General features: G+C 42.6%; 1 protein-coding gene across 2 annotated transcripts in view; it reads left to right on the top strand.

Annotated features, from left to right (window-relative positions):
• crhr2 (corticotropin releasing hormone receptor 2) overlaps window positions 1-4032 on the top strand; it is a 184177-nt gene extending 180145 nt beyond the window's left edge. For both annotated transcript variants that reach the window (XM_008112212.3, XM_003221875.4), the window contains one exon: window positions 1061-4032. In XM_008112212.3, the coding sequence (XP_008110419.1) occupies window positions 1061-1201 (141 nt within the window). In that variant the 3' untranslated portion in view covers window positions 1202-4032. The remainder of the gene's footprint in view (window positions 1-1060) is intronic.
• Window positions 4033-12376: the final 8344 nt, after the last annotated feature.

The raw sequence follows: 12376 nt of genomic DNA, 5'->3' as shown, positions 1-12376 counted from the left end.
CCTCCAAGGTCATGTGGCCGGCATGACTGCATGGAACGCTGTTATTTTCCCACCGGAGCGGTACCTATTGATCTACTCACATTGGCATGTTTTGAACTGCTAGTTTGGCAGAAGCTGGAACAACAGCAGGCGCCCGTTCCACTCCCGGGATTTGAACCTGGGACCTTTCGGTCTGCAAGTTCAGCAGCTCAGCGCTTTAACACACTTCGCCACCGGAGATCCTTAGAGAGAACATATAAATCAAAACCATGAATAAGCTCTTCTCTCAAGCAATAATGTTTTCTGCTGCTCTGGAGACCAGAGCACGAAGCAATAGATTCAATCTACAGAAAATGAAAGAAATGTTTGACTGTAGAATCTGCTGCTGCTTCGGAGTATAATAGAGTCTCCTTCTCTGGAGGTTTTGAAGCAGAGGCTCAATGGCCATCTCTCAGGAGAGTTTGGGCTGTGTGTTCCTGCATGGCCGGGCTGTGGCGCAGGCTGTTGAGCAACCAGCTGCAGCCAGCTGCAATGAATCACTCTGACCAGGAGGTCATGAGTTCGAGGCCAGCTCGGAGCCCCGTGTTTGTCTTGCCTTTGTTCTATGTTAAGGCATTGAATGTTTGCCTTATATGTGTAATGTGATCCACCCTGAGTCCCCTTCGGGGTGAGAAGGGCGGAATATAAATACTGTAAATAAATAAATAAATAAATAAATAAATGGTGTTAGACTGGATGGCCCTTATGGTCCTTCCAACTTCATGATTCTATGATCATTCTAGCTTTTCTAGGCTGGGTGTTCCAGCAGTTGGGCATGTCCATCATCAATTCTACCTGTAAAACTTGGTAGGACAGAGAGGACAATGCTCAACAGTGTGGTAGAGCCTTGCAACATATCTAGAAGGTGAATTGTTGCTCCTGGAGGCTTCAAAACAATTTGGCCATCCCTTTTGTGACAAGGAGAGGACACATGAGGTCCCTCACTTGTGTTGTCTATGATGGTAGTAATGTTTTATCACCAATAGAGAAGCATGCCAAGGTCAGCTCTGTGATCACCTCCTGCCTCTCTTTCTCCATCCAGGTCCGTTCTGCAGCCAGGAAAAGATGGCACCGATGGCAGGACCACCATTCCTTGCGAGTACGGGTCGCCCGGGCGATGTCGATCCCCACGTCTCCAACGAGGATTAGTTTTCACAGTATAAAACAGACTGCAGCTGTGTGAACAAGCCTATGCCTTCATCATCTATGGCGTTCTTTTCTCTCATGTCCTTTCTACTCCGCTTTCTCTCTTCTTGCAATCTGTTTTTCATTTTGATCCCTTTCCCTTTGTTTTGATCTGGACTCTTACATGTCCTTGTGGATACCTTCCCATTTGGACGTAAAGCTGCTTTTTGAGAATGCCAACCAAAAAAAAAACCTGGAGGGAAAGGTGGAATGAGTAAAATTATGGAAGATAGAAGTCAGCAAGAAGTCGACCCATGTTCCCAGGATGTTAACCAGAAACAATGATGAGTTGGAATGAAGACCTTTATTTTTCGTTTCTTCTCTTCTGGTTACAGAGTCTGGTTAGACTGTTGATGTGATTTTTGAATATTTCTGGGCTTTTGGTCTTGCTTTGCTTCCATATGGCCATTTTTCCACTGACAAAGTTTGTCTCCTGCTTGCATGTGTGTCCCTTTGCTCTTTGGTATTTTTTGCTTCTCTACCCAACATCCAAAGACATCCTCCCAAACTCACAATTATGTTGCAATAGTCCCCAATCATAACCATTCCATTGTTTATGGAGAATGAAAGTGTTGGAGAACCATCTGTCAAACACAGGCGACTGATAGCATTGACTTTGATCTCTGGAGGACATCAGCAGATCACCGCAGAAGATGTCCTTGGTCTGCCTGACCATGGGAATATGTCCCCCATAGCCAAACACTTCTCCAATCCCATGCCCACCATGTCCACCAGCAACAGATAGTCAACCAGGGATGGAAACTTGAAGGTGGAGAGCAGAGAGCCATTTTGGAGCCCTATATGTCAATACTTATGCCTTGGTTGATCATGCAGGACCTCAGCAGATGCCTTTACCAAAAGCTGACTGTCCACATTTGCAGGTTTAACTTTTGTAGATTTGATAATTTGCAAATTCAATGTGTCCTCTCCATAAATCACTAGGCCCTCTAGTGCAATTCTATGGTCCACATCCATCAGAAGTTGACCACAGAGTATCCTACTGGTGGTTAGCAATTGAGGAAGTTGAAGTCCAAAACACCTGGAGGACCCAAGTTTGCCCATGCTTGCTCTAGAGATTCCCAAAGAGAACACCTTTCTGGAGATTTCAGGGTCTTCTAGCAAAACGCTTAAATGCAACATGCACCAAAATTTGGCCATAGAGACACATGGAGAGATGCTGCATTTTTCATTCATGGTTTTCCTACTTCTTGGGTAGATTCTGTGCCCCTCACTCCAGGAAATGTGGAGGGTTGACCATTCTCAAACACTAGATTTGATCCGCAATGACATAAATACAATAATGTTCTCAGTTCTTAGCCAACAAAGGCTTTACCCTCATTTCATGGGAATAAAGTATTCACTGAGATTTTCTGGTTCTCCATAAGAGATCTGTTCTCGAAGTCTTTCATGGTCGGTATCACTGGATTGCTGTGAGTATTCCAGGCTGTGTGGCCATGTTCCAGAAGCATTCTCTCCTGATGTTTCGCCCACATCTATGTCAGGCATCCTCAGAGGTTGTGAGGTCTGTTGGAAACCAGGCAAGTGAGGTTTATATATCTGTGGAATGTTCAGGGTGGGAGAAAGAACTCTTGTCTGTTGGAGGCAAATTTGAATGTTGCAATTGACCACCTTCAGGCAAGAAGCAGCCAGGTTTTGAAGCTGAAAGGCCATTCAGTGCTAATCAAGGTGGCCAATTGCACCATTCACACTTGCCTCAAGCAGGCAAGAGTTCTTTCTCTCACCCTGGACATTCCACAATTATATGGCGTTCCATGCAGTCATGCCGGACACATGACCTTGGAGGTGTCTACGAACAATGCCGGCTCTTCGGCTTAGAAATGGAGATGATCACCAACCCTCAGAGTCGGACACGACTGGACGTAACATCAGGGGAAACCTTTACTTTTTACTATGAACCCCACTTGTCTAGTTTCCAACAGACCTCACAACCTCTGAGGATGTCTTCCATAGATGTGGGTGAAACGTCAGGAGATAATGCTTCTGGAACATGGCCATACAGCCCGAAAAACTCACAGAAACCCATTTCAGAAGAGAACCTTCAGGAAACTAATAACGTTAGGCACTTTTAAGAAGTCAATCCCAAGGAAACATTCCAAGGTTTGAACCATGTTGGTTGTCCCAAAGCTCTTCTGAAACATCCATCATGCTTCACATTCAGAGATTGCCAAAATGAAGGTCAAAGCATCCACACAAAGTCAGGTTGGGGCCACAGATGAGTCCCTCCTGGAAAAGGACAAAAATGACCTCTGTTTCTGCTTCAGTTTTCCATCCTGACAAAATTCTGATCCAAACTTGAAAACGTACTTGTGAGCCTTCTCCATTGTTCTTCATTGGGTTGGGAAGTTATTGGGTGAAGAATTTGCTTTCTGAGCAATGTGTTGGCCCTGTTGATAGGCAAAGCTTGAATCGCCACCTTAGTGGCACATCACTGTCAGTTTCCCCACAATTATTGTCTCGTTTTGTCACCTGCATTTTGCCGACCAGCTTTGAAAGGGTGCTGAACTACTTCTTTGCTTTTACCTTGGAAGGCGACCACGGAGGGATTCCTCTTCTTTCTCTTGCCAACAGCCTCAAACTGATGTTTGCTTGGCGTCTTTCTTTCTTTTTTAAAGGGAACCTTTGTACAATAAAATGAAATAATATAAAATGATGCTGAGCCGACGGCGGCAAAGACGACGACGCAGCTATAAAAGGGCCGCGTCTGGATTGCATTGATGCGGCAGACTCTCTCTGGGGCTTTTTATGTGACGTTGAGATATCGTGTAAATATTTTCAATAATAAACACTTCTGGTTTGGATTTCTATTGATTTAGAGAGCTGTGTGGTTATGTTGCAAGGGACAGCTAGCTCTCATTCCTGATTATCAGAAAGGAAGTGAAAATAGTGCCGGTTTGTTGAAAGGAACTCTATTTCAGATTGCTATTACAGTAGAGTCTCACTTATCCAACATTCATAACAGTAGCAAAATTACAGTAATTAAGTAGTAACAAAAATTATTTTATACTTGGGGGTCACCACAACATGAGGAACTGTATCAACGGGTCGCGGCATTTGGAAGGTTGAGAACGACTGCACTATATGCTGATGAGCTGCTGTTTGATGAAAACCTTTCTACAGACTATAATCCAGTTCTAGTTACTGGAATAAAGACGGGGCAAAATAGCACAAGGTACATTTATATAGGTTACCAATGGCTTCCAGCTGCATCTTGAAATGCAAGATATTTGAGACATTCTCCCCAAATGAGCTATAAAATGAGCTGAAATTCTGGCATTATACAAGCTGGGTGCCGAGAGAAAGTTGCCTACAGTTGCTTGGGGGCAACTTGGCAGATTATAATAAATGCTGCAGAAACGTTCAGAAAAGAAGCTTAAAAGCTCTAAAGCAGGCGGGATCCGACGCCGTTCTTGGATCAATGTATATAAGTTGAAGAAATCAGATCACGCATTAACTCTCTTGGTTTGGCACAGACCATTCCGGTTCATCCTCTGTTGTCCCACTTTTTTAGCTTTCTCTTTCCTCTCATTTTTTGACATCATCCTCCACTTCTGTTGCTGCAGACTGAGTTCAAAACCAAAAAATAATAATTTGCACTCAACCAATTCAGGCTGCATTTAAACTGCAGAATGGATGAGGTTTGACACCACTTTAATTCCCGTGGCCCAATACTAAGGAATCATTGGAGTTGTAGTTTGGTGAAGCACCAGCACTTTTGGGCAAAGAAGGCTTAAAGGCCATGCCAAACTAAACTATAACTCCCATGACTTCATAGCATTGAACTATAGCAATTAAGGTGGTTTCAAACTGCATTCATTCTGCACTATAGATGCACCATGGTGTAGTGATTTGTGTTTGGTGAATGGGCTTAATAACAAAATACCCTCACCATCAAAGTATACAGCAGAGTAGCTTATTTAGCAGCAGCAGCATGACCCAGAACCAGTAGCCTGTATAAGATGAAATAAAACACACAGACTATTGTTATCTTCCTTCAAAGGTTTTTCTTGTAGAAAAATAATATAGTTGTACTATTAACAAGGTTTCCATAGCATAAACAAAATTATTTATACTTCCACTGCTTCTTGGCAGGGGGTTGGACTGGATGGCCCATGAGGCCTCTTCCAACTCTATTATTCTATGATTCTATGATTCCTTGTTATAGCTTTGCTTCAGCTTCTTGCCTTCAAGCTGGGTTTGTATCTCAATCTTCAAACTGAAGCAGCTCTCTCCTTGGAGCAGTCAAACACAGCACTCTTTAAACTGAGGCATTCTTCACACAGAAGGAAGTCTTCACACAGGAGGAGCAACTAACTCACAGGCACACCTGCTTATTATTTATTTATTTATTTATTTATTTATTTACAGTATTTATATTCCGCCCTTCTCACCCCGAAGGGGAGTCAGGGCGGATCACATTATACATATAAGGCAAACATTCAATGCCTTAACATAGAACAAAGACAGACAAACGCAGGCTCCGAGCTGGCCTCGAACTCATGACCTCTTGGTCAGAGTGATTTGTTGCAGCTGGCTGCTCACCAGCCTGCACCACAGCCCGGGCTTATATTACCCTTCTGGTTTTGCTGAGTCACTGCATCATTTTAACTCTTTCAGTACCTGTACATCATTTTTTGTAATTAAAAATACACTGTTAATTTTCAATATTTCTGACAATTTGAACACTGGACTATGACTTTGGAGACCAAAGTTCGGATCCATTCTTGGATACAGAAACCTTCTGGGTGACTTCGAGCAAGTTGCACTCTCTCAGCCTCAGAGCAAAGCAATGCCAAAGCTCTTTTGAATGTATCTTGGTAAGAGAGCTGATTATATATCTACTCCAAAATCTGAAACAACCCCAAATCCAAAACACTTCTGGTCTTATCTGGATTTCACATAAGGAACATTCACCTGGTGTCATTTTCTATTAGATCCGTTCTTCATTTTCAGTTCCAACAACAGTTAGCACTATTTCTTATCCATCAGCGCAGATCATCTCCGCATAGAATATTGGACGCTCATGAATTGCATGAATTATCAGTATCACCGTCGCAAAGCAATAACAACTCCATTCATCTCTTCCCTGGTGCCAAATAATGACTCAGTTTTCTTGAAAGTCAACTCTGCTTATTATTATTCATGATCTCAGAAATGATCTGCTTTTCTCACCATTCCCGGTATACAAACACCAGTCTCTTTGCTTCTATTTCGGAGGTTCTGTTTAACTTGTTCCCATACGCACAACAAGCTACAGCTACAATGTCGAACGAATGCAGTTTGGCACCACTTGAACTTCTATGGCTCAAGGGTGCGGAATGCTGGGAGTTGTAGTTTTACAAGGTCTTTAGCTCTTTCCCTTGTCCTTTTAGTTACAAGCGACTTGATATTCATCAATTGGACATAGTATTTAAACACAACAGAATAGTATAAATCAGACACATGCTATTCATTGCTGTGAAAGTTTTCTCAAACTGTGTAAAATGAGAAGAAAAAAATTAAGAAAGTATTAATTTTCCAGTCTAATTTACCTCTTGCCCTTTCCTTCTTTGTAAGGACAATGGAATATGCCGCCTTTGGTTCTGGTGGAGCCTCTAGTCCCCTCTACACTGCCCTTTATCCCAGATTATTTGCTTGTCCCAGATTATCTGGCAGTGGAGTCACATATAATCCAGTAAGTAAGTAAGTAAGTAAACTTTTATTACAGTCAATGACCAGCTCATATAATCCAGTTCAAAGCAGATAACCTGGGATCAGATCCTGGGATATAAGGACAGTGTAGAAGGGGTCTCCTTCTCTGGAAGTTTTTAAGCAGATGCTGGATGGCCATCTGTCAGGAGGGTTTTGGATTGTGTCTTCCTGCCCGGCAGAAAGCGGTTGGACTAGATAGCCTTTAGGGACCCAACTCTTGAATCCTATGACTCTATATTAGTCTTGCTTATCCATGAAGCTACTACTATCTAACAGGATGTATGGACATATGTCAGATTGGCTGTCAGAATTGCCATGGGTCATAGTAAATCCAGCGGCGTCTGTCAGGAGGGGTAAGAGAAACCCATTACCCCATGCCCCGCATCACCCACTTACCGGAAGGCCCATCCCACGGGGGGAAGCTTCCGCCACCCGGCTTCCCCCCATTGTTGCCAATGAAACATAGCAAACCTCCTGTGTTGCTTTCCTGTCCAGCAGAAGGGGGTTGAACTGAATGACCTCAACGGACCCCTTCCAACTCTTGAATTCTATGACTCTATAGCCTTGCTTATCCATGAAGCTACTACTATCTATGTCGGGAGGGCCGATGTCGGGAGGGCCTTGACTGGACCGGATAGCTTTTAGAGACTCCTTCCAACTCTTGAATCCCATGACTCTATAGTCTTACCTCTCCATAAAACTACTAATAGTTGGGATGGCTTTGTGCTTAAAAAGGGATGACCATCTGTTGGGAGGGCTTTGTGCTTTCCTGTCCAGCAGAAGGGGGTTGAACTGAATGACCTCAACGGACCCCTTCCAACTCTTGAATTCTATGACTCTATAGCCTTGCTTATCCATGAAACTACTACTATCTATCAGGATGTATGGACATATGTCAGGAGGGCTTTGACTGGACTGGATAGCTTTTAGGGACTCCTTCCAACTCTATAGTCATACCTCTCCATAAAACTACTAATATCTATTCAGGTAGATGACCATCTGTCAGGAGGGCTTTGCTTGTACTTTCCTGTCCGGCAGAAGGGGGTTGGACTGGATGGCCTTAAGGGATCCCTTCCAGCTCTTGAATTCTATTACTCTATAGTCTTATGTCCCAGTAAGACTAGTAATATGTATGGGGATAGGTGGCCATCTGTTGAGAGAGCTTTGATTGTGTCTTCCTTCCTGGCAGAAGTGGGTTGGACTGGATGACCTTAAGGAACTTATTCCAGCTCTTGAATTCTATGACTCTATAGTCTTATTTCTCTGTTAGACTACTAATATATATATATGAGGGTGGATGGCCATCTGCTGGGAGGGTTCTGATTGTGTCTTCCTTCCTGGCAGAAGTAGAGTTGGACTGGATGACCTTTAAGGATCCCTTCCAACTCTAGGATTTTATGATTCTAAGGACACCATCAGATTTGGGACCTCAACCTAAAAATACTTTGGTTTCCATCTCACATAACTAAAAACCATGGAGGTAAAGACTATGAGAATATGGTGATATAAAATCTCAAAACTCTTTGGAGCAAGGAAACCCAGCAAACCCGATTTCCACATCTGAAGGCTGGAGCCAAGGTTCCCACCGCTCCTGCTTGACTTGCAGCCGAACAATGGATGTTCTTGTGTCAACAAGGCAGGTCATCTCTGCAACGTCGGCAGACAAGAAAAAGGAAATATTATAAAAAAGGAGTGGGAATGATATTTCAGATGAATGCGACATTCAGCAAAACGTTCAGAGCTTTTAAATGTAAATTTTTTAAAAATGTGGAGGAAGCAGGTAAGAATAGAAACTAGGTCAAAGAATTCCAGGCAGAGGTCTTGGTATGCAAAGCACTTATGGAATTGCTGACCTCGGTGGATATAAGCCTCCAAAGGTGGCATCTTTTTGCCTTTTTTGCAATAATTGCCTTCAATATTACGCAGCGATAAAAGCCATTAGATCAAATAATAGCCTCTCATTGTTGCTTTTAACAGACCTGGGGGTTATGCTTTCTCTGGCATTTTGTTCTCTCAGAGCATTTCGAACAGATCTTTTTCTCTTGCTGATGGATTGTTTATTTGTATTTCTTCTCAGTTAGAGTTACAGGATTCTCCAGTTAACCAGCACATCAATGATATTCGCTATACTGTGTTAATACGAGTGCATAAGAGCGCATCTACACTGTAGTACAGCATTTCTCAACCTGGGAGTCGGGACTTCAAAGAGGGATTTCAGAAGGGTTGCCAAAAATCATCGGAAAACACATATTTCTGATGGTTTTGGAACCCAAATCCCTCCAATATTTTCTGTTATTCATGGGGATTCTGTGTGGGAAGTTTGGCCCAATTCTGTGGCACAGCTGATTAATATCCAGCAGCAATAAATCACCACTGACCGAGAGGTTATTGGTTCGAAGCCCGGGTTGGGGTTAAGCTCCCAACCATTAATAGCCTAGCTTGCTGCCCACCTAAGCAGCTTGAAAATAGCTGTGTCTGTAAGTAGAGTCGGGTCACGGGGGTGCTGTCACTCCATCTTCCATGCCGAGGAGCTTTTTGTCATTCTTAGACATCCTCCCATTCCATGCCCTTAAGGGCACCTTTTACTACCTCCTCACTAAAAGCAGTACCTATTTATCTACTCACATTTCTGCTTTAGATCTGCTAGTTGGGCAGGTGAGCTGGGGCTGATGGCGGGTGCTCACACCAAACTGCTGACCTTTCAATCAGCAGGATTTTCTGCAGCACCGTGGTTTTGCCCCTAAATTATATGAATTTACAGTGACTATATAAGGCTACTTCAAACAGCATTATATGGCAGTGTAGATCCAGCTGGAGACAGGATGGATCCACACTGTAGAACTAATGCAGGTTGGCACCATAGTAGGTGTCAATCATAGTGGGCTGGTCTGTGGCGCAGCTGGTTAATAGCCAGCAGCAATAGGTCACTGCTGACCATAAGGTCATTATTTCCAAGTCCACATTGGATTGAGGTTCTGACCATTTAATAGCCTAGCTTACTGTATGAAAACAGCTGCAGCTGTGAGTAAAAAAAAGTAGGGACCGCTTATTGTAGGGACGTTAATTTAATTTACGACACCATAAAACTGCCGGCGAGCAAAGAGCCAGGAGGAAATACTACGATTAAAAGTACTCGGATGAAGCAACAGCTCCCTGTTGAGCATAACCACCTGAAGCCAGAAGTTGAAAAATATTGAATTACCTCTATTGTCTGTCTGTATGTGTGCTGTATGTCTAATAATGGCATTGAAAGTTTGCAATGTGTATGTGCATTTTGATCCGCCCTGAGTCCCCTTCGGGGTGAGAAGAGCAGAATATAAATACTGTAAATAAATAGTGCAATGCAATGAAATCCTGGGAGTTGTAGTTTTGCAAGGTTTTGGGACTTTTCTACCAAAGAGTACTGGTACCTGAACAAACTACAAGTCCCAGGATGCAATAGCATTGAGCCAAGTGGTGTCAAATTGCATTAATTCTACAACATAGATGCTCCTAAAATGTGCAAATCTGAATCTGGAGACTTGGGTCGCTCTGGAAACCCCATTGTTAAAACAGGTTAATCACAGAAAATGTATCTTTTTCTTAATTACTTTCCCCACGAGGCAGCCGCTTCAACCCTCTATTGTTTCAATGTCCCCCTTCCCCATATTTGTTGATTTGTTGATTTTCTCTATTACCATCTTTGACATCATTCTAAAGCATATTGACGCAAAGCATTGATAAAAATTCTCATGGCAAAAAATACCAAAGGAGGCATTTCCTGTTTTGGAATTCTGCAGCAATAAACAAAAAAAAATACTAATAATAAAAACAAATCGGTAAATCCTGTGATAACACAAACTTTTCTGCAATAACACAAACTTTCCCAGTTTTAGCAGATGGATTATACTAAGGAGCTTTCACGTTCATTTCAAAACCGGTCAGAGGAATAGTAATATTTCCTAGAATTAAATAAATAGCACAAATCTTCTGTCAACCCTTAATAATAACTACAGAGGGCAGCTGGAATACTTTGGAAAGGCAGGAAGCCAAGAGAGAGATTTAAAACTAAGCAAAGCAAACTGTCTTTGCTGGACTGGAAAAAGGGGATGTCTTAAAATTGTGGACCAGATTTTGAGAAGGTTCTACAAGGGATATTCATTAAAGATTTCCTCACTTCCTGTGGACTGAGAGCAATGAAACCTGGCCCAGAGTTGTTGTGTGTTTTCCGGGCTGTATGGCCATGATCTCAGGAGAGAATGCTTCTGGAACATGGCCATCCAGCCCAGAAAATACACAACAACCCTGTGATTCCAGCCATGAAAGCCTTTGACAACACATCAAACTTGGCCCAGTTCTGAGTCCTTCTCTCCATAGGTACCACCTAGGGACACAAACTTCTCCCATCTTTTAAAGCAACTTCGCTTGTAGAAGTTGACAAGTTGCTTCAAAAGCCACATTGCGCCTTCAGAAACCAGAGTTTCATCATCTAAAAAATGCTTGCCCTTCAAAAAATAACTTCATTGTTGGAAAGAAGTGGAGGTCGGATGGTGAGAGGTTGGGTGAATAAAGGCGAAGCGGTAGAATTTCAAATACAGTACACAAGAGCATGCTTCCATTTTGGCAACATGTGAGTTGTGAACGGATGCATTGTCTTGCAGAAGGTAGGCAGACGCCTTTGGTGAGCATGCCATGTCTCTTGGTTTTGATGGCCTCCCACAATTTTCGCAGCAGTGAAACATCGTATGCCCCAGTGATCATGGTACCCTTTGCTAGGAAATCCATCAATACTACTCCATGCTGGTCTCAAAATACTGTGAGCATGATCTTACCTGACGAGATTTGGGCAAGTGCCTTCTTTGGAGGCGGTAAGACATGATGCTTCATTGCATTGTCTGGACTTTTTGTTGCACCTCAACGCTGGTTCACCTTGCTTTTCACACACACCACCACAGCAGACTAGGTTTAAACAGTTTATTGATAAGATAGCAAAGTCTGAATAAAAAGCAGTAAAGAAAGCAGTCATCCAAATGCAATGGCAGCCAGTAAAAAGAAATATTTCAAATGCAAAGGCAGTCAGTCAAAAAGGGAAAAATCCAGAGGCAATTTGCAGAATATAGTTCCAAGTCTCTGATATAGGAAATCTGTCCTGAAAACAAGATAACATGAAGTTCATAGTATAATCCAAAACACAGGTTCCAGGCATGAACCAAAACCAAGAATCCTGTTCCATGTGCTTAGACAAGGCAGGAGCTGTGCTTCTATTATTATTAAACTTTATTTGTACCCCGCTAGCATCTCCCGAAGGACTCGATGCTGCTTACAAAGGCCAAGGCCTCAACACACAATATAACAATACAAAACAAAAAGCAAATTAAAAACAATTAAAACAATATAAACAACAAGCAATAACAATACGCTAAAACACAATAGAACTGGGCCGGGCCAGAGTAATGGGTACAAGATTAAAAGTGCTGATGTGATA

This window comes from Anolis carolinensis, chromosome 6 (assembly GCF_035594765.1).
Source record: "Anolis carolinensis isolate JA03-04 chromosome 6, rAnoCar3.1.pri, whole genome shotgun sequence".
Lineage (NCBI taxonomy): Eukaryota > Metazoa > Chordata > Lepidosauria > Squamata > Dactyloidae > Anolis > Anolis carolinensis.
The sequence above is the reverse complement of the archived record's forward strand: the minus strand, read 5'-3'. Positions and strand labels throughout refer to the sequence as shown.